We start from the raw sequence: 17840 nt of genomic DNA, 5'->3' as shown, positions 1-17840 counted from the left end.
TTGGAAGGGATCTTAAAGCTCATCCAGTGCCACCTCTGCCATGGGCAGGGACACCTTTCACTGTCCCAGATTGTTCCCAGTCCCATCCATCCTGGCCTTGGGCACTTCCAGGGATCCAGGGGCAGCCACAGCTTCTCTGGGAATTCCATTCCAGGGCCTCACCACCTTCACAGGGAAGAACATCTCTATGCAAGGCCCTCCTCAGGCCCATGGGTGCAGCTGCTCCGCGAGCCACAATTCAAGTATGTTTAATACTGACATAAAAAAAGGGACAATATTTAAGGGTATAAAAAAAAGTCGGTAGTAGGAAAAGCAGCCCAGGTGAGACAGGGACAGTCCAGGTCAGGTGAGGAGAGGCTCCACCTTCATCTTCTTCACTGGTGTTGGCCCCGTGTCAGGGCTGGGACACTCCTGCTTGAGGCGCTCTGGGGGCACTGCGGTGCCGTTGTGCTGGCCCAGGGGGGGCTCCTCCTTCAGCCGCCCCTGCAGCTGCTCCTGCTCGCCCTTGGCCAGCTCGGCGCTCTCCACCACCACCGGCCCCGTCCACTCGGGCACCTCCAGCCCCAGGTGCTTCATCAGCTTGGTCATCACCTCATCCACGTAGCCGTGGATGCGCAGGTCGGCCTGGCGGTCCTGGACAGGGGGACACGGCTCAGGGGACAAACAGTGACAAACAGGGACACAGCTCAGGGGACAAACAGGGACATGGCTCAGGGGAAAAACAGCTCCTCACAGGGACACGGCTCAGGGGACAAACAGCTTCTCACAGGGACACGGCCGTGTCCCCCGTGTGTCATTCCCAGTGGGACATGAGCTGGCCCCAGGGCTCTGCAGGGGTGTGGGCTGAGTCACGCCTGGGGATGGGGACACAGGGACAGAGCAGGGACAGAGTGTGACAGGCACAAGGGAGCTCTGGTGACATCCCGGGAACCCCCAGGTCTGGATGATTGGGGCACCAACATCTGAGCAGGAACTGAGCATGTCCTCCACAGGTTCTGTGTGTGTGGCCCTTCCATCGGGCTGTAAACCCCAAGAGGACGCAGCAGCCTCCAGGCTGAGCTTTTACTCTGCTCCTAAGACTTACTTGGATAAGGTTGGACAGGGCTAGGAGCAGCCTGGGATAGTGGAAGGTGTCCCCACCCATGGGAGAGGGAACAGGATGAGCTTTAAGGTTCCTTCCAACCCAGCCCTTTCCATGATTCTAATATTTACCTGCCATCTCTACGTGTTTAGCAGGAGTTGCAGGTTAAACCCTCCAACCCAGGACTCCCAGCCTGTTTGCCTGCTAAGAGAGGCCACCTGGGAGGGGACAACGTGCAGGGACAAACTTGGGATGGGCCTGGAACAGGAGACAGGAGGGGAAAGGAGCAGTGCAGCGCTGTAGGAAGCTCACTCACGTGTTTGGTTGCTTGGAGGTTGACAATGACCAACTTCCCTCCTCTCTTCTTGGTGATCAACGGGAGGTTCCCACTGGGTTTGATCTGCAGAGAGGTCCCCAGGGTGACAGAGAGATCGGCTTTCCTGCAGGGAGGAGGAGAAATCCAGAACCAGGGCATGGAGGGGTGGGAAGGGACTGTTCCCCTCCTGAGCAGGGTGTCAGTACCTGCAGGCTTCATCTGCCAGCGTCAGGTCACGGTCGGGCAGGGAATCTTCCCAATCCAGAATAGTGTCTCGTAACTTCCCTCTGGAAAACACACACAGGGACCATTGTATTCCCTGGAAAAGGTAGGAGAACAGGCAGCAGAGCTGCCCTGGGCAAAGGGGACAATGACCAGAGCCCATCCCACCCTCCCTGTCCCCACACTGTGAAGGGATGGAGAGCACCCAGAGAGATCCTCCTGCACCTTGGCCTTGCTTCTCCCAAATCTGAGGGGCTGTGGGGTCATGCCCCACTCCCACATCCCAGGAGGGACCCCCCTACCTGCAGGCCCGCAGCCCCCGGGCCTTGGTGACGCTGCAGAGGCGTCCCGTGGGCTTGAGCCCCATGCTGCCCACGACGGCGTCGCGCACGTACTGCCTGTGGGGACAGAGCTGCTCGTGAGGGGCTGGGGAGGCCAGCTCAGCCTGGCATGGAACCCCAGCCTGGCATGGGAACCCCAGCCTGGCATGAGAACCCCGGCCTGGCATGAGAACCCCAGCCTGGCAAGGGAACCCCGGCCTGGCATGAGAACCCCAGCCTGGCATGGGAACCCCAGCCCAGCTTCCCTCTGCGATGGGAACCCCAGCCCAGCTCAGCCCAGGATGGGAACCCCAGCCCAGTTTCCCCCCAGGATGGGAACCCCAGCCCAGTTTCCCCCAGGATGGGAACACCAGCCCAGTTTCCCCCAGGATGGGAACCCCAGCCCAGTTTCTCCCTGGGATGGGGATCCCAGCCCAGTTTCCCCCAGGGCTCACGTACTTCCCACATTTCACACACTCTTCCACAAACATGTTCCCGTGGAGCTCGGCCAACTTATCCCTGTGGGAGAAAGGCACAGGTGAGCTGGGGAAGGGTGGGGAGCCCTGGGGGGACCCCACCTCCTCCCCAGGAACCTCAAGGGCTTCTCTGCATTCCAGCCCTGCCAGGTGCTGGGTTCATCCCCCAAAAGGGACTTAGGAAGGGACAGCAGATCCTGGCCTTTTAATTTTAATGTTTCCATCTGCAGCACTGATTGCAGCTCCTGATCCACTCAAATCTCTGCTCCTGGGAGCATCCAGATCTTTGCTTTTCCAGCACCCAACATTCCTGTCTGTCCCTGTGCTGTTCCAGCCCTCTGACACCTGTTTTTCCTAAAATTCCCTTCAGGCTCAGAGCAGAAGCCAGAGGAAAACATGGCCCTGTTTTCCTCAGAGCCCCACGTTCACTGGGAACTTCCTCCAGGCTGCCTGAGACAGGACTGACTTGATTTCCCCCAGTTTGGCCCCAGTTCAGCTTACTCAAGCACAGGCTTCATTTGGGAGGCAGAGCTGGGCTGAACTGAACAGGAGCCAGTGGCTGCGGGCTGTGGGAGCACCATGGAATTCTGTCATCATTCCCTGCTGCTTTTCCCATGGCTGTTTAGATTAAACACACAAACACGGGGCTGGGAGCAGGACCCAGCACTTGGGGCTTGTAATGACAAGAAAAGCCCCTGGAGGCAGCTCTGGCTGAAGGTGTTTGTGAGAGGCACCTGCTCCAAAGACACGCGGATGCTCCTCAGTCACATCCTGAGTCACAGGATCACAGAATGGGTTGGGTTGGAAAGGACCTGAAAAGATCAACCCCCCCTGCCATGGGCAGGGACACTTCCCTCTGTCCCAGGCTGCTCCAAACTCCATCCCTGACTGTTCCCAGGGATCACAGAATATCCTGAGCTGGAAGGGATCACACTGAATTCAAACCCTGGCCCTGCACAGACACCTGCACAGGGGAATGAGATAAGCTTTAAGGTCCCTCCCAACCCAAACCATTCTGGGATTCCATTATTCCATAATCTGTTTTTCCTGTGCACAAACAGCGCCTGGAAGCATTTCTAGACAGCAACAACCATTTCATTCCATGACCCTCTGCCTCAGAACCAGAACCTCTCCCCTCTAAATTCCAGCTGGTTTATCCCCTTCCAGCCTCCCCTCCCAGTATCAGACAGGGCAGGGATTCCCTGGGAATTCCCTCTGTGTGGGGCTGGGAAATACCGTGGGAATCCCGAGCGCACGTGCAGGCCGTCCACGTTCTGGCTGACCAGGAATTTCAGGATTCCCACCCTCTGCAGCCCCAGCAGCGCCATGTGAGTCTTGGTGGGCCTGGCATTCTCGAAGGTGGTGTCGAATTTTGGGGAGAGCCCTTTCTCTTCCATAGTCCAGACACCATTGGGGCCCCTGGAAAGAGCAGGAAGGGAGAGCTCAGGCTCCAGGTGCCCCATCCTTGGGAGCAGAGCTCGTGGATCAGCAGGATTCTGGGGGTTGATACAAACAATGTGGGGATTCTGTGGCAACAGCTGGGATGTGCAAGAGGGAAAATGGTGTTTGCAGCTGGATCCAGGATGGACAGCAGGGATGGGGCAGGGCTGGGTTAAATCAGAGCTTTCCACCAAGGAAGATGGACTCAGAGGAGGTGCCACGCTCCCAGCCCTGGACTTACCTGAAGTCAGGGATGCCCGAGGCCGTGCTGATCCCTGCCCCCGTGTGGAACACCACATGGGAGGAGCTGCGGATCAGCTCTGCCAGCTCCCGCACCTTCCGCTCCAGCTCCTCCGGAGGGTCAAAAATCTGGGAAAAGACAGCGTGGGATGGAGAGATGTGGGCGTGGATTATATGGGAAGGAATCCTTCCCTGTGAGAGTGGGGAGGCCCTGGAATGGATTTCCCAGAGCAGCTGGGGCTGCCCCTGGATCCCTGGAATGTCCAAGGCCAGGCTGGACAGGGCTTGGAGCAGCCTGGGACAGTGGAAGGTGTCCCTGCCATGGCAGAGGTGGGGCTGAATGATCCTTCAAGTCCCTTCAACCCAAACCATTCCGGGATTCCATGATTCCAGAGCCCCAGTAACCCACAATTCTTCCTTATCCATGAAGAATTTCGCCTTCCTTAATGACAGAAACATTTAATAGCAGAGACTCCACATTGTCTGGAGCATCTCCGTGCAGGGACAGGGCTGGGAACACCCAACACCAACAGGGAGTTTGCTGCTCTGACAGGCAGCTGGCCCAGGCTGGGCTCCAGGAGCGACCCGGGGCCACCCCGCGTGTGCTGAGCCCCAGCTGTCACCAGCAGTGCCACCAGCTCTGGGGACAGGGCAGGGCCGAGGGACAGCGAGGGACATGGGAGCCATGGAGGTGGGGACACTGGACACTGGTTTGGGCACGAGATTTAATTCCTGAGATGCTTCTCCAGCCCCATCTCCTGGGGACAGGGACGAGGACAGGACCCTGTGTGTCCCCGTCCCCTCACCATCCCCTCGGCTCAGGACAGGTTCCTCAATGACCCTGCGGCTCCCCCCAAACCCCGTTTTAAGCTTCCCAAGAACCGCTGGGGCTCAGGGGGGACACGGCCAGAGCCATGGGGGGACCCGCCGTGTGGGCTCAGGGAGACCATGGAGGGGGACATGGGGGGTGACGAGGAGGGAGCTGGGGGCGGCCTGGGGGGGACATGGGGGAGCCGAGGGAGCCACGGGGTGTCTGGGGACAGGCAGCCACGGAAGGGGGACGGGGAGGGAGCCGCGGGATGTGCTGGGGACACACCAAGGGCCCGGTGCCTCCCCGGTGCCTCCCCGGTGCGGGGCCGAGGCCGCGGTTGCCATGGGAACGCGCCGGGCCGCGCAGGGCCCGCGGGAGGCCCGGGCGGGCGGGGGACGCCGCGGGCGGGCAGAGGCTGCCCCGGGCGGGCGGGGGTTCACCCGGCCGTGCCGCGCTCACCTCGGGGAGGCCGCACTTGCCCTTGTCCGAGTACGGGGACAGCCCGGCCGCGTAATTCACCGCCATCGGCGCGGCCGCGGCGCGGCCGGAAGAGCCGGGCGGGGCCGGGGCCGCGGGACACGCCCCGGGGCCGCCGCCGCCATCTTGGAGCCGGGCAAGGCGGGGCTGCCCTCAGTTCGTCCCGACAGCGCCCCGGCAGCGTCTCGGCAGTGCCCTGAGCCTGACAGTGGCCCCGACAGTGCCCTGACAGTGCCCCGGCACTGCCCCGGCGCTGCCCTGAGCCTGAGAGTATCCGAACACTGCCCCGACACTGCCCCGACACTGCCCGGACACTGCCCTCACTTTGTCCCGCCAGCCCCTCAACACTGCCCTCACCCCGAGCCTGACACTATCCCGACATTGCCCCGACACTCCCTGGACGCTGCCATTACCCTGAACCTGACGCTGCCCCGACACTGCCCGGACACTGTGCAGTGCCCCGGCCCAGGGGGAAATAGGGATAGGCAGGGGGTGCCAGGGATGGACAAGGGTGCCAGGGACAAGCAGGGGATGCCAGGGAAGGACAAGGGTGCCAGTGACGAGCAGGGGATGCTGACAAGAGCAGGAGGTGCTGGCAGAGCCAGGGGGGAGGTCAGGTCAGGACAAGAGGTGCCACCAAGGGCAGGGGGCGTTTGGGATGGGCAAGGGGCGCCAACCATCAGGGTCCAGCCCGCCCCAGGCACCCCCAGCACCCCCAGCCGTGTCCCCTGTCCCCAAACACAGCCCGGGCCGGCCCCCCCGGCTGCCCGGGGCTGTAACCGCAGCCGCGGCCGTAACACAATCCCCGGCTCCGGTTCCGGCTGCGGGCGCTGCGCTGGGAACGCCAGGACGGGCTGGGAGCGGCGGGATCGGGATCGGGGGCGCTGGGCTGTCCCCAGGCAGGGACAGACCCTCCTGGAGCGTGGCCATCATCCCCCCGAGCAGGTGCTGCAGGGCTGAGGCTGAGCCACCATGAAGAGCCTGAAGGCCAGGTTCAAGAAGGGAGATGTGAGTGCCATCCCTGGGGACATGGGGACACAGTGACCTGCCCCAGCATGTCCGTGGGGACACGGGGACCTGCTCCAGGATGTCCACGGGGGCACGGGGACCTGCCCTGGCATGTTCACTGGCACATGAGGACCTGGGGATTTCCCCCAGCGTGCCCCCAGTGTCACGGGGACGTGGGGTGGTCACTCACAACGGGGACAACAGCCCCACGGAGGTTGGCACTGCCACCCTGGCCGGTGGGATTGAGCCCCCAGTGCACCCCCGGTGCTCCCAGAGCCATCGCTGGGAGTGGGGCAGAGCAAAGGACAGGGAAGCGGTTGCCAGGTCCCCTCCCTGTCCCCTTGCTGGGGACAAGTGCCGCTTTGCCAGCTGCCACAGCCTCTGGAAGCAGCCTGTCGATGCTCCTCAATTATTCAGCAGCAGCCTGGCACGGGGCCGCAGAGGGCAGAGGGGGACAGCGCTGTCCCCAGTGCACTGGGAGGGACACAGCTGGGGACATGGGGACACAGCTTGAAGCCCCTCACCTGGAGTCTGGGGGGACCATCCTGCTCGGGGTGCTCCGTGCCTCAGTTTCCCCACACTGCCCTGAGAGGCTCCCGAGATCCTGCTGCCACCGGGACTGCCCGGACAGTGCCTGGGGCCCCGCTGCGTTTTGGGGTTCCTCTCTGAGGGGTGTTTGGGGGGGCCATGAGGTGCAGGAAGGGGGAATTTACCCTTCCCTTGGCCCCAGGGTAGGGGGGGTCCCAGGTCCCCCTCCTCGGGGGCCAGGAGGATGCTCAGCCCTGCTTTGGGGGTGCTTTTGAGCACGAGGTGGGACAGCTGCTCCCCCCATCACCTCTCCCGCTTTAACTGGGACCAGTTTGGGCGCGGGGCCCTGCGTGGGAGCTGCTCCCCGCTCCGTGGCGGGATGCAGGGATGCAGGGATGCGCCGAGGAGGGAGGGAAGGAGGCAGGGCCGGGGGTGGAGGAGGCGGGTCCGGCTCCCACTGCCGCAGCCCCGGCCCCCGCCCGGGCGGCGATGCCGGAGCGCTCCGGGCTCGGGGGTGCCCGTGCTGGCCGGGCCGGGGGCGCATGGCGTCCTCCCGCCGCCTCCTGCTCAGCACCATGAAGCAGATCTGCCTTTGTGCCGCCGCCTCCTTCGCGGTACGTCCCGCTCCCCTCCCGCTCCCCTCCGGTCGCGTCCTGCGGGCTGAGCCGCGTCCCCCCCGCCCCACCTGCGCCCCCCATCCCCATCCCCATCATCCCGGGGCTCCCCCCGTGTCCTCCCCATCCCGCTTTGTCCTTGCCTGACCAGGAGCGGGGGGAGCGGGCACCACCCTCCCAGTTTGCCCAGAACCCTGGGACACTGGTTTGTTCCCTGTCCCTGGTCCCGCTGGACTGGAGGGGCTCGGGGGGCACCCGGCGGGCACAGGCGGGTTTGGGACAGGTGCCAGCGGCTCCCGAAAGGTGACATCCATTTCCTGCCGCCGCGAGCGCAGCCAGCGCCGCTTTTGTCGTCACGGGCTGCGGGGTGAACCCAGGACTTGCAGTCCCTGTCCCGGTCCTGTCCCGCTGCGGGTCGCTCCTTTGGGACAGGGATGTGCGGGAGCACCGGGAGAGCAAATCCCAACCAGCCGCGGTCCTATTTGGGGGGCACAGCGCTGTGCCTGTTATCCCGGGAGGCTGGAGCATCCCCGGGGATCTGCTCTCGCTGCCAGCTGTGCTCGCCCTGGTTTCATCCCTTCCTCCTCCGAGAGCAAAGCAGGGCTGGGAATGGCATCAGGGGGAGAATGGGCAGGGTTGGGGCTCCCATGGGTGCTGGCTGGGTTTAGCTGTGGGATTTCAGGGTCGCAGGGGCAAACCCCGGGGCAGTTGGGCTCACTCCCAAATCCCAGCCTGGCACAGCTAAACTGGGCTGTGTCTGTAAATCCCCTGCTCTGTGAGCTGCAGACTGGGGGGGGCTGGAGGGGATTTTCATCCCAATCTCTGCTGAACTCTCTGTACCCGGGGGTGAGCTCCCAGGAGAGGGGCACAGACACAGCCACCCTCAGGGACAGGGCTGGATGGAGCGCAGCAGGGCTGGGGACAAGGACAGCCAGCCCAGCCCAGCCCTGCCCGCCCTGGGGACAGCTGACACTGTCACAGCCTCCTCTGGGCTCTGTTGCAGAGCCAGGACTGGACCAAGAACGACGAGAAGCTGCTGCAGGCCGTGGACTACAACGATGCCGGGCGGGTCACGTCGCTCCTGCTCCGCAAGGGCCTGGTGCCCACCAAGCTGGACTCGGAGGGCAAATCCGCGTGAGTGCCAGGCCCTGCCCTGGGGACACGGCTGGGGACAGGGGACAGAGCCCCACAGCCCCTGGTGTCGCTGCAGATTCCACCTGGCCGCCACGCGGGGCAACGTGGATTGCCTGGAAGCAATGCTGGCCCACGGCGTGGATGCCATGACCAAGGACAGCTCGGGTGAGGACACGGCCACCACGTGCCCCTGCCACACAGAGCCACTGGTCAACCCCAGGTGTTGAGGCTGAGGGGACAGAGGTGGTGGCCACACCTGGGGGGGCTGTAAATTGTCCCAGTTTCCTAAAGGAGCTCAAGCAGTGCCTGATGAGCTCCTGGGGTTGTCCCCCTGTTCCAGCAGGTCCTGCTTTGTTCCTGTCTCTTTGTCCCCAAGCTGTCCCCTCTGGCACAGCCCTGCTGGCTGTGCTCTGACCTGTTTGTCCCTTCCCAGGTTACACTGCCCTGCACTTGGCCTCCAAGCACGGCCACCCTCAGTGTGTCAGCAAACTGCTGCAGGTACAGGGAGAGGGAGGAGGGACAGAGGGAGGGAGGGAGGTGCTGTGCCAGCAAAGTGTCCTCCCTGTCCTTGAACCCCCTTCCCTCACCAGTGCCTTGGCATGGTAGTTCCCAGCTCCATGTGCTGCTGCCTGGCACCAGGGAGCCACAGGGGTCTGTCCCTTGTCCTTCACCACAGCGTGGAGCCAGAGGGGGTTTGTCTGTCTGTCCCACTCCTTCACCACACCACAGAGTCTGTCAGTCCCCTGTCCTTCACCGTGCCACAGAGCCACTCGAGCAGTCTGTCCCTCTGTCCCCCTCCTCCCGTGACCCAGGCTCTCCCCCCAGGCCTCCTGCCCCGTGGACGTGGCCGATGGCAGTGGCCGGACAGCGCTGCACCTGGCGGGTGAGTGGGGACAGTGCCAGCCCTGTCCTGCTCCTGTCCCCATGGGGACAGTGCCAGCCCTGTCCTGCTCCTGTCCCCATGGGGGCAGTGCTCAGCCTCTGTCCTTGTCCGCAGCTGCCAGCGGCTGCATCTCCTGCTCCGAGATCCTCTGTGACTTCAAGGCTCCCTTGAACAGCAAGGACAAGGTGAGGTCCCTCTGCTCCTGGTCCTGCTGTGCCAGGCTGGGCCTGTCCCGAAACGCAGCACAGCTTGGGGTGGGACATGGAAATTGGGGTGGGATGTGGAAACTGGGGTGGGACGTGGAAACTGGGGTGGGACGTGGAAACTGGGGTGGGATGTGGAAACCAGGGTGATATTGGGAGCAGGCTGCCCTGTGGGAGGATCTGAACCCCCTCTGCTCCCCCTCCTGCCCGCCGTGCCCAGGATGGCTGCACGCCGCTGATCCTGGCTGCCAAGATGAGCCACTCGGAGCTGTGCCGGTACCTGCTGCACCGCGGGGCCGCCATCAACTGCCGGGACCTGCAGGGCAGGTGGGGCTGCGGCGCTGGGGGGCCGGGGCGGCCCCGGGGATTGTCCCATTGTCCCCTCACCCGCGCTCTCCCCGTGCCCAGGACAGCCCTGATGCTGGCCTGCGAGAGCGGCAGCGTGGACACCGTGGAGGTGCTGGTGAGCGCCGGTGCCCGCGTGGGCGTGGTGGACGCCACCGGCCACGATGCCGCTCACTACGGGCTGGCCACGGGCAACGCCCTCATCCAGCACCTGCTGCAGGAGGCGGCCCAGCGCCGCTCCTGGGCCAGCGGTGAGGCTGCCGGGCACCCCGGGCTCCCTGTCACCATCACCGGGGGTGTTTGGGGCTGTCCCCAGCCGAGGTGCCTCTGCTCTGAGCTCTGAGCCCCTAAATCTCCCCAATTTCTCTTCCCTCCCACTCTGCCCCACAGAAGAGGAGTCAACTGAGCAGGCGTCGCAGGTGAGGGGCTGGTGGCCATCCCTGGAGGGTCCCCTGGCTCAGGAAGGAGGGAGGGCACTGTGGGTGTGACGTCCCCTCTGCCCTGGGGTGTCCACAGACGTCTTCGCCCAGCCAGTCGTCTGTCAGGGAGAAGAGCAGCACCCCGAGGAAGAGGAAGGCTCCTCTGCCTCCCCTGGGCACCCCCAGCCAGGTGAGAAAGGGGTCCCCAGCTCCTCACCTGGCCTGGCAGGTGCAGAGGAGCCCAAAACACCTCAGTGAGGGGTCCCCTCATTGGGGGTCAGTGCCCCCTCGGGCACACAGTGGGATTTGGGGGTTTCCTGTGCCAGGAGTTGGACTCAATGCTTTCTGTGACTCCCTGCAGGAGGACCAGGACGCCTACGAGGAGATCGTGCGGCTGCGGCAGGAGAGGGCCCAGTTCCTGCAGAAGATCCGGGGCTTGGAGCAGCAGGAGAAGCAGAGACGGGAGGTAAGGGCTGCAGGATCCTGGGGACATGCCACCGTGTCCCTGGGGACATGCCACCGTGTCCCCAGGGAGCAGAGGGGACAGGGGAGATGGGGACAGCACTCACCCCTCCCTGTTCTCTCCCTGGGTCCTGCCAGCGGGCAGAGCTGGATGAGGCCTCCCTGCGCTCCATGGAGAAACAGGTGAGGCCAGGGAAGAGCCTGGAGGTGACCTCAGCTCTCCAAGGGGTCCTGGTGCTGGGAATGCCACCAGGACTCTGCCAAGAGCCAAAGGGACCCTATTTCCATGTCCTGCCCTGCAGATCCAGGAGCTGCAGGAGAGGCTGGTGGCACGGGACGGGGAGAAGGAGAAGCTGGGCAAGGAGGTGGAGGCTCTGCGGAGCCGCCTATCCTCGATGGAGGTGGGTGTGGGCAGGACACAGCTGGCAGTGCCCAGGGCTGGGGACAGGGGCGTCACCTCCACCCTGCACCCCCAGAATGAGAAGGAGAACACGAGCTACGACATTGAGACGCTGCAGGACGAGGAGGGAGACCCACTTGAGTTCCCAGGTAGGTCTTGCCAGCCTCCCAGTGACACCCTGGGGAGGTGGCACTGGGTAGGGCAGCACAGGTGGGCACAGCCCCAGGTCCCTGTGCCCTGCAGGAGCAGAGATGCTGCTCTCCAAGAAGACGCTGAGCCCCTCGGCCGAGGAGCTGCTGGCCACGCTCCAAGGGCAGGTGCAGTCCCTGACTGTGCAGAACAAGGAGCTGAGGGAGAAAATCCAGGCACGTCCCCCCTCTGTCCGTCCGTCTGTCCCTCTGTTCCTTGTCCCCTGGCCCACGGTGGCCTCACGGTCTCTTGGCAGGTGCTGGAGAACTACGAGCGGGACGAGAGCAGCCCCCCTGCCCCGGGGGACGTGGTGCCCGCCAGTCAGTACCAGGCCCTGCAGCGGGAGCTGGAGCGGCTGCGGGCGCAGGGCAGGGAGGCCACGGCGCGGGCCGGAGGGGACGGGCAGCGCGCGCCCTCGGAGCCCGGCCCGGAGGGAACCGCGGGGCCCCGTCCCGCCGAGGAGCCGGCCTGGGCCTGGGGCGAGTGCAAGGCAGCACTGGGCGAGCTGGGGGTGCAGACATCCTCCTCGTCCTCCTCACCCTCCGGCCAGCGGGAGCCGGGCGCGGAGCTGGCAGAGGCGCGGGCGGCCCTGAAGCGGGCACAGACCGAGCTGGAGGAGCGGGAGCGGCGGCTGAAGGAGCTGCGGGCCCGGCTGGAGGCTGCGGAGGCCGCGGCGTCGCCGGGAGCCTCTGTGGAGGAGGCGTCGCGGGAGAAGGAAGCGCTGCTGGAGCGCTGCGGGCGCGCCGAGGCCGAGGCGGAGGCGCTGCGGCGGGAGCTGGAGGCGAGGCCGCGGGACGCGCCCAGAGCTCCGGAGCCGGCGCGGCAGCAGGCGGAGGCCGAGGCGCAGCTGGCAGAGCTCCGGGCCGCGCTGGCGCGCAGGGAGGCCGAGCTGGGCGCGCTGCGGGAGCGGCTGCGGGAGCACGAGGAGGAGGCCCCGGCGTGGCTGCAGCGGGCGCGGGCCGAGGGCTGGGTGCCCCGGGAGGAGCACGCCCGCGGCACGGCGGCGCTGCAGGAGCAGGCGCGGGCCCTGCGGGAGCGCCTGGCGCAGCTCGAGGCCGCGGCCGATGCCAAGGCCCGTGAGGCCGCCCGGCTGCAGGCGGAGCTGGCGGCGGCCGTGCCGCGGGCGCAGCACGAGGCGGCCGAGGCCGGGCTGCGGGCGGAGGCGGCGGCGCTGGCGCAGCGGCTGCAGGAGCTGGAGCGGCGGCACGAGAAGACGTGCGAGGAGGTGTTCCGCGTGCAGCGGCAGGCGCTGTTCATGAAGAGCGAGCGGCAGGCGGCCGAGGACAGGCTGGGCGCCGCGCAGAAGCAGCTGGAGCAGGCCCAGGACGAGGTGCGGCGGCTGCGGGAGCTCCACGGCCAGGCCGAGGATGCGGCACGGCTGGTCAGGGACAGGGACAGGAAGGTAGGGGACGGGAGATCATGAGGGGCTGCTCGGATGGGAATGGTGGCCTTGCACACGTGGAGTCACTGAATTTGGGTTGGAAGGGACCTTAAAGCTCATCCCATTCCACCCCCTGCCATGGGCAAGGACACCTGCCACTGTCCCAGGCTGCTCCAGCCCTGTCCAGCCTGGCCTCGGACGCTGCCAGGGATGGGGCAGCCACAGCTGCTCGGGGTAACCTGTAACCCCTGTGCCCTGTGCAGATCACGGAGCTCTCCAAGGAGGTTTTCAGGCTGAAGGAAGCCCTGAACGCCCTCCCCGAGTCGGGGGGGCCCCCACAATCCCCACCCAACACGGCCGCGCTCCAGGCGCGGATCCGGGCGCTGGAGGAGAAGCTGGAGGTGGGTCATTGGGGGCTTCAGGGCTCCCCGAGCCCCCAGTCCTGTGGCCAAACCCCTCCCTGTGCTGCAGGAGACAGAGACGAGGCACAGCAAGGTGGTGATGCTCTACCGGAGCCACCTGCTCTATGCTGTGCAGGTGAGCTGGGGACAGGGCTGGGGACACCTGGGGACACTGGGGTAGGGGCTGAGCCAGGTGCCAGCCCAGGGACATGCACGGAGCCTCCCTGATGTCCCCACTCCAATGTGCCCACCAATGTCCCCTCCATCCCAGGGCCACATGGACGAGGACGTGCAGAGACTCCTGTGCCAGATCCTGAGGATGCAGCGGCTGCAGGAGCAGGGCAGATGAGCCCCTGCCAGCACGGGTGGCACAGGGACAGGGGGGACAGGTCTGTCACAGCACCTTGTGTGTCCCTTTGCTTGTCCGGGCACCCAGCCCACCCCCAGCACAGCAGCAATAAAGTTATTTATAGTCACACTAATGGGGTGGCTCCTCTCTGGGGGGTCGTGGGGACCTGGGGACAGCAGGGGATCGGTGTCACCATCTCCAGCCCTGCCGTCCCTTGAGGGGAAAGGTGACCGTGAAGGAAGGGAGTGGTGGCAGGGGAGAGGTGGGAACCCTCTTGGCCAGGGCTGGAATCCCTTTCCCAGGGGCGCGGGGCGGGGGTGGCAGCACGCTGGGGAGCGGCTCCGTCCCCACGGGAACGGCACTTCCTGCGAGGAAATGGGCTGGGAAGCGCCGGGATCCGGCGGGGACGCTGCGGTCCCAGCTGGCCCTGCTGCGGTGAGCGTTTGGGGGCATTGGGATCCCCGCGGGCAGAGCAGGGGGTGTTGGAGGTCTGGGGTGACCCCACAGCGCCGGGTTTGGGGCACCCCCCAGTCCAGGGAAAGCGGAGCGTGTCCCCTCTGGGGGTGAGCCAGCCCTTGGCTGTGGCGGGAGGTGACAAGGGCAGGACCTGTCCCTGTAGTGCTGGCCTTGGGGAAAGCAGGGAGCTCAGCTCGGCCCCCAGGCTGGGATTTGGGGGGCTCTGTGAGGGTCAGTCCTGCCCTGGGTGGAGGTGGGGACCCAGCCGAGGGATACAAACCCCTGACTCCAGGTGTGGGACTGCAGGGGTGGCTGCACGTCCCCCTGGGAACTGTAGGAACAGTGGGAATTTTCCCCCCCTCTCTGTCCTGGCTGTAGGGTCTGACCCCTTTGGAACCCATCCCTCTGCAGGGTGTGTGGCAGGGCCGGGGGGGAAACTGAGGCACAGCAGTGTGGGGTGGCCCCAGGGTGATGTCCCTGGCCCCCTGGGGACATGTGGTGTCTGTGCTGTCCCCAGTGCTGGGGTTTGACCGTCCTGCCTGTCCCCACAGGTGCCTGGGCAGCCCCGCTGAGTCTCCTGGCATGAGGTGGCTTTGGGTCATGGCTTTGGTGGCACCTGCCTGCACTGTCCCCTACAACGGCACGGCAGGGAGCACTGGGGATGGGGACAACGGGGACAGAGGTAGGGGGGACTGGGGGGACTGGGATGGAGGCTGGGGGGATCGGGGGATGCAGCAGGACTGGGCAGACTGGGAGCACTGGGGTTGGAGATGGAGGGGATTTGGGACAGTGGGGGGACAGGGGACAATGACAGGGTCTCTAGGGAGAGAAGTGTGGGGATGCTGAAGGGCCTGGGGACATTGGGGTACAGAAGATGGCCATGGAGGGATTGATGATGCCTGGGGGTCTGGGGACATGGGGGGACCAGGGGCAGAGCTGGGGGTCTGGGGACACTGGGAATGGCACTGGGGGGCCCAGGGAGGCCGAGACCCTTCCTGATGCAGTGTCCCTGCCGTGTCCCCATGTGTCCCCAGGCCCCTGCACCCCTCAGCACGGCTCCCTGGGCACGGAGGTGCTGCTGCTGTGCCCGGGGGGTGAGGCTGAGTGGCGTCAGGGCGACACCGTCCTGGGCACGTCCCCAGCCCCGGGGCTGGCCCTGCCCAACGCCAGCCTGGCCCACGAGGGCCACTACAGCTGCCACCACCCTGTCACCGGCGAGACCTGGGCCAGCATCTGCCTGCGGCTGGGCTGTGAGTGCCCCCCAGCCCTGCTGTGACCCCGCTGCTGGCCAGGGGTCCCTGGGGGTGCTGGCAGTGGGGTGACCCCTGTCCCCTGTCCCCTGTCCCAGACCCACCCTCGCTACCGGCCATCGAGTGCTGGGCCACCAGCTACCCCCAGGCTGTGAACTGCTCCTGGGGGCTGAGCCCCGAGCCCCTGCTGGACACTGACTTCGTGGCCACCTACAGGTGAGTGGGGGTCCCCAAAGGCTCTCCCCGTGTCACCCAGCCCTTGGCAGCTGTCCCTGTATCCCCAGGCACGGCACAGACACAGGTGAGTGCACCCTCACGGGCCCGCGGAGCTGCTCCTTTGGGGACCTGCAGGTTTTTTCCCTCACTCCCTACGAGCTCAACGTGACCGCCCGGAACCCCCTGGGAGCCGCCTCCGGAGCGCTGCCCTTCCTGCTGGAGAACATCAGTGAGTGCTGCGGGATGGGGACACCGGGGTCCCCTGCAGGACCCTCCTGTCTCACCCTTTGGGGCTCTCCCCTGCTTGGGATGTGGGATCATCAGTGCCATGATTTGCTGGGGCTCTAACTGTCCTGCACAGCTCACAGGGGGACGTGAGGGCCCTGTCCCCAACAATCCCATGCTGGATCCTGCAGCCACAACATCCCCCCTTCGTCTAAAAATGAAGGAAAGTGACCTTTTCCACGCAGTGGTGGGACAAGAGGGTTGGTTTTAATCTAAAGGAGGATTTAGATGGGATATTGGAAAAAAAGTTCTTGGCTGTGAGGGCGGTGAGGCCCTGGAACGGAACTCCCAGAGCAGCTGTGGCTGCCCCTGGATCCCTGGGACTGTCCAAGGCCAGGCTGGATGGGGGCTTGGAGCAACCTGGGATAGTGGAAGGTGTCCCTGGTGGGATGAGATGATCCTCAATGTCCCTTCCCACCCAAACCATCCTGGAATTCTCTCCTTCCTTGTCTCCCCAGTAAAGCCGGACCCCCCTGAGGCCCTGCGGGTCTCCCCCATCCCTGGGGAGCCCCAGAAGCTGCTGCTGGAGTGGAGCCCTCCATCCTCCTGGCCATTCCCAGAGTATTTCCCGCTCCACTACCGCATCCGCTACTCCCGGGACAACGACTCCGTCCCCACCACGGTACTGCCACCCCCCTGGGTAAACTGAGGCACAGCTGTGGCTGTGCCCGCCGTGTCCCTGACCCCGCTGTCCCCAGGTGGGGCCGTACGAGCTGACATCCCACACCCTGACGGACCTGGAGCCCGGCAGCCTCCACCACATCCAGGTGGCCGCCAAGGACATCACGGATTCCGGGGAATTCAGCGCCTGGAGCCCGCCGGCCTCGGGGACACCCTGGGTGGGGCTGTGACAACCAGGCAGGGCCGCTGTCCCCATGCCAGGCCTGATCCCGTCCCTTGTCCCACACCAGTAGCGCGGAGCCACCAGTGCTGCCAGGAATGGGCAATAAAAGGGCTTGAGGCTCCGTCCCTGTTCTAACTGGGGTGTTTGCGATGGCTGAGCTGCCCCTGGGGTCGGTCCCTTCACCACCCTCAGAGCCAGTCCCTTTGCTGTTCCAGAACAATCCTCTTTTCCTGCGTTTGACCCTTTTTTGCCCTTGGGGTCGGTCCCTTTTCTGCCCCAGGGCCGTTCCCTTCGCCCTCTGCCCCACCCCGGCCCTCAGCGCCCACCGGGGCGGGGCCGCACGGACACGGCGGGCTTGAGGGGTGGGCGGCCATGTCGGACGTGGGCCGAGGGGGAAGCGCCGTGATTAACGAGGGGCGCCTGCTCTCTGCGCGGCGTTCCCCGGGCTGAGGCGGCCGCGGACCGGAACCCCGGGCCTCACAGCCCTCACACCGGAGCCTCGGGGGGTTCCAGACCTCACACCGGCGCCCCGTGGCCGTTACAGGACCCCCCTCCGTGCCCCCTGATGGTCCCGCCCGTCGCTGCCTTCCCGCGCTCCGCCGAGTGAGGGGGGGCGCCGTGCGCATGCGCACCGGGTCTCGCGGACGGTGGCGCCCCCGCCTGGTCCCGGCGCGTCCCGCCGCTCGCAGCCCCTGCGCGCGGGGCCGGGAGACCCCGGGAGTGAGTCCCGGAGGGCTGGGCCGACGGCGGGAAAGGGAGGCGGATATGGAGGGGTTTGGGTGGGAAAGGGACCCTAAAGATCGTCCTGGGCCACCCCTGCCACGGCAGGGACACCTTCCACTGTGCAGGGACGCACTTCCCCGGCCGCTCCAAGCCCCATCCTGGCCTTGGGCACTGCCAGGGATGCCGGGGGCACCCTGTGCCAGGGCCTGCCCACCCTCACAGGCAGGAATTCCTTCCCAGTATCGCATCTCTTGGATTTGATGGGGACCTGGGCAGAGATCCGCCACCTTCCAGACAGCACCAAGCCCTTTCCCAAGCTTTGCGAGGCTTTGTGCCCTCCAGATTACCCTCCCTGAGCTCTCCCGGG

The 17840-nt window shown here is 65.5% G+C and overlaps 3 protein-coding genes across 5 annotated transcripts; 2 read left to right on the top strand and 1 right to left on the bottom strand.

The window, feature by feature from the left end:
* Positions 1-232: 232 nt before the first annotated feature.
* Positions 233-5461, bottom strand: SIRT6 (sirtuin 6). Of its 2 annotated transcripts, XM_066566272.1 has the most exons (8): positions 5366-5461; positions 4097-4224; positions 3652-3834; positions 2399-2458; positions 1922-2017; positions 1604-1684; positions 1398-1521; positions 233-633 (listed from the first exon to the last, which is right to left on the bottom strand). In XM_066566272.1, exons 1-8 carry the CDS (start codon positions 5429-5431, stop codon positions 343-345), a joined length of 1029 nt encoding a protein of 342 aa, XP_066422369.1. In that variant the 5' UTR covers positions 5432-5461; the 3' UTR covers positions 233-342. The 2 variants fall into 2 exon arrangements, with proteins under 2 accessions (XP_066422369.1, XP_066422370.1); XM_066566273.1 differs by lacking the exon at positions 2399-2458.
* Positions 5462-7402: 1941 nt separating this feature from the next.
* Positions 7403-13828, top strand: ANKRD24 (ankyrin repeat domain 24). Of its 2 annotated transcripts, XM_066566215.1 has the most exons (19): positions 7403-7533; positions 8537-8667; positions 8744-8832; positions 9101-9165; positions 9493-9550; positions 9665-9735; positions 9974-10080; positions 10162-10349; positions 10489-10517; positions 10615-10707; positions 10879-10983; positions 11118-11162; positions 11282-11380; positions 11456-11528; positions 11623-11744; positions 11825-12970; positions 13213-13350; positions 13421-13486; positions 13622-13828. In XM_066566215.1, exons 1-19 carry the CDS (start codon positions 7462-7464, stop codon positions 13697-13699), a joined length of 2775 nt encoding a protein of 924 aa, XP_066422312.1. In that variant the 5' UTR covers positions 7403-7461; the 3' UTR covers positions 13700-13828. The 2 variants fall into 2 exon arrangements, with proteins under 2 accessions (XP_066422312.1, XP_066422313.1); XM_066566216.1 differs by lacking the exon at positions 8744-8832 and having other exon boundaries at positions 7420-7533.
* Positions 13829-14104: 276 nt separating this feature from the next.
* Positions 14105-16885, top strand: EBI3 (Epstein-Barr virus induced 3). The gene is made up of 7 exons (XM_066566217.1): positions 14105-14134; positions 14707-14837; positions 15190-15405; positions 15504-15621; positions 15690-15850; positions 16365-16528; positions 16605-16885. Exons 2-7 carry the CDS (start codon positions 14738-14740, stop codon positions 16755-16757), a joined length of 912 nt encoding a protein of 303 aa, XP_066422314.1. The 5' UTR covers positions 14105-14134; positions 14707-14737; the 3' UTR covers positions 16758-16885.
* Positions 16886-17840: the final 955 nt, after the last annotated feature.

The sequence above is a fragment of the Molothrus aeneus genome, chromosome 27 (genome assembly GCF_037042795.1).
Source record: "Molothrus aeneus isolate 106 chromosome 27, BPBGC_Maene_1.0, whole genome shotgun sequence".
Classification (NCBI taxonomy): Eukaryota; Metazoa; Chordata; class Aves; order Passeriformes; family Icteridae; genus Molothrus; species Molothrus aeneus.
This window is presented reverse-complemented; position numbering and strand designations above follow the sequence as displayed.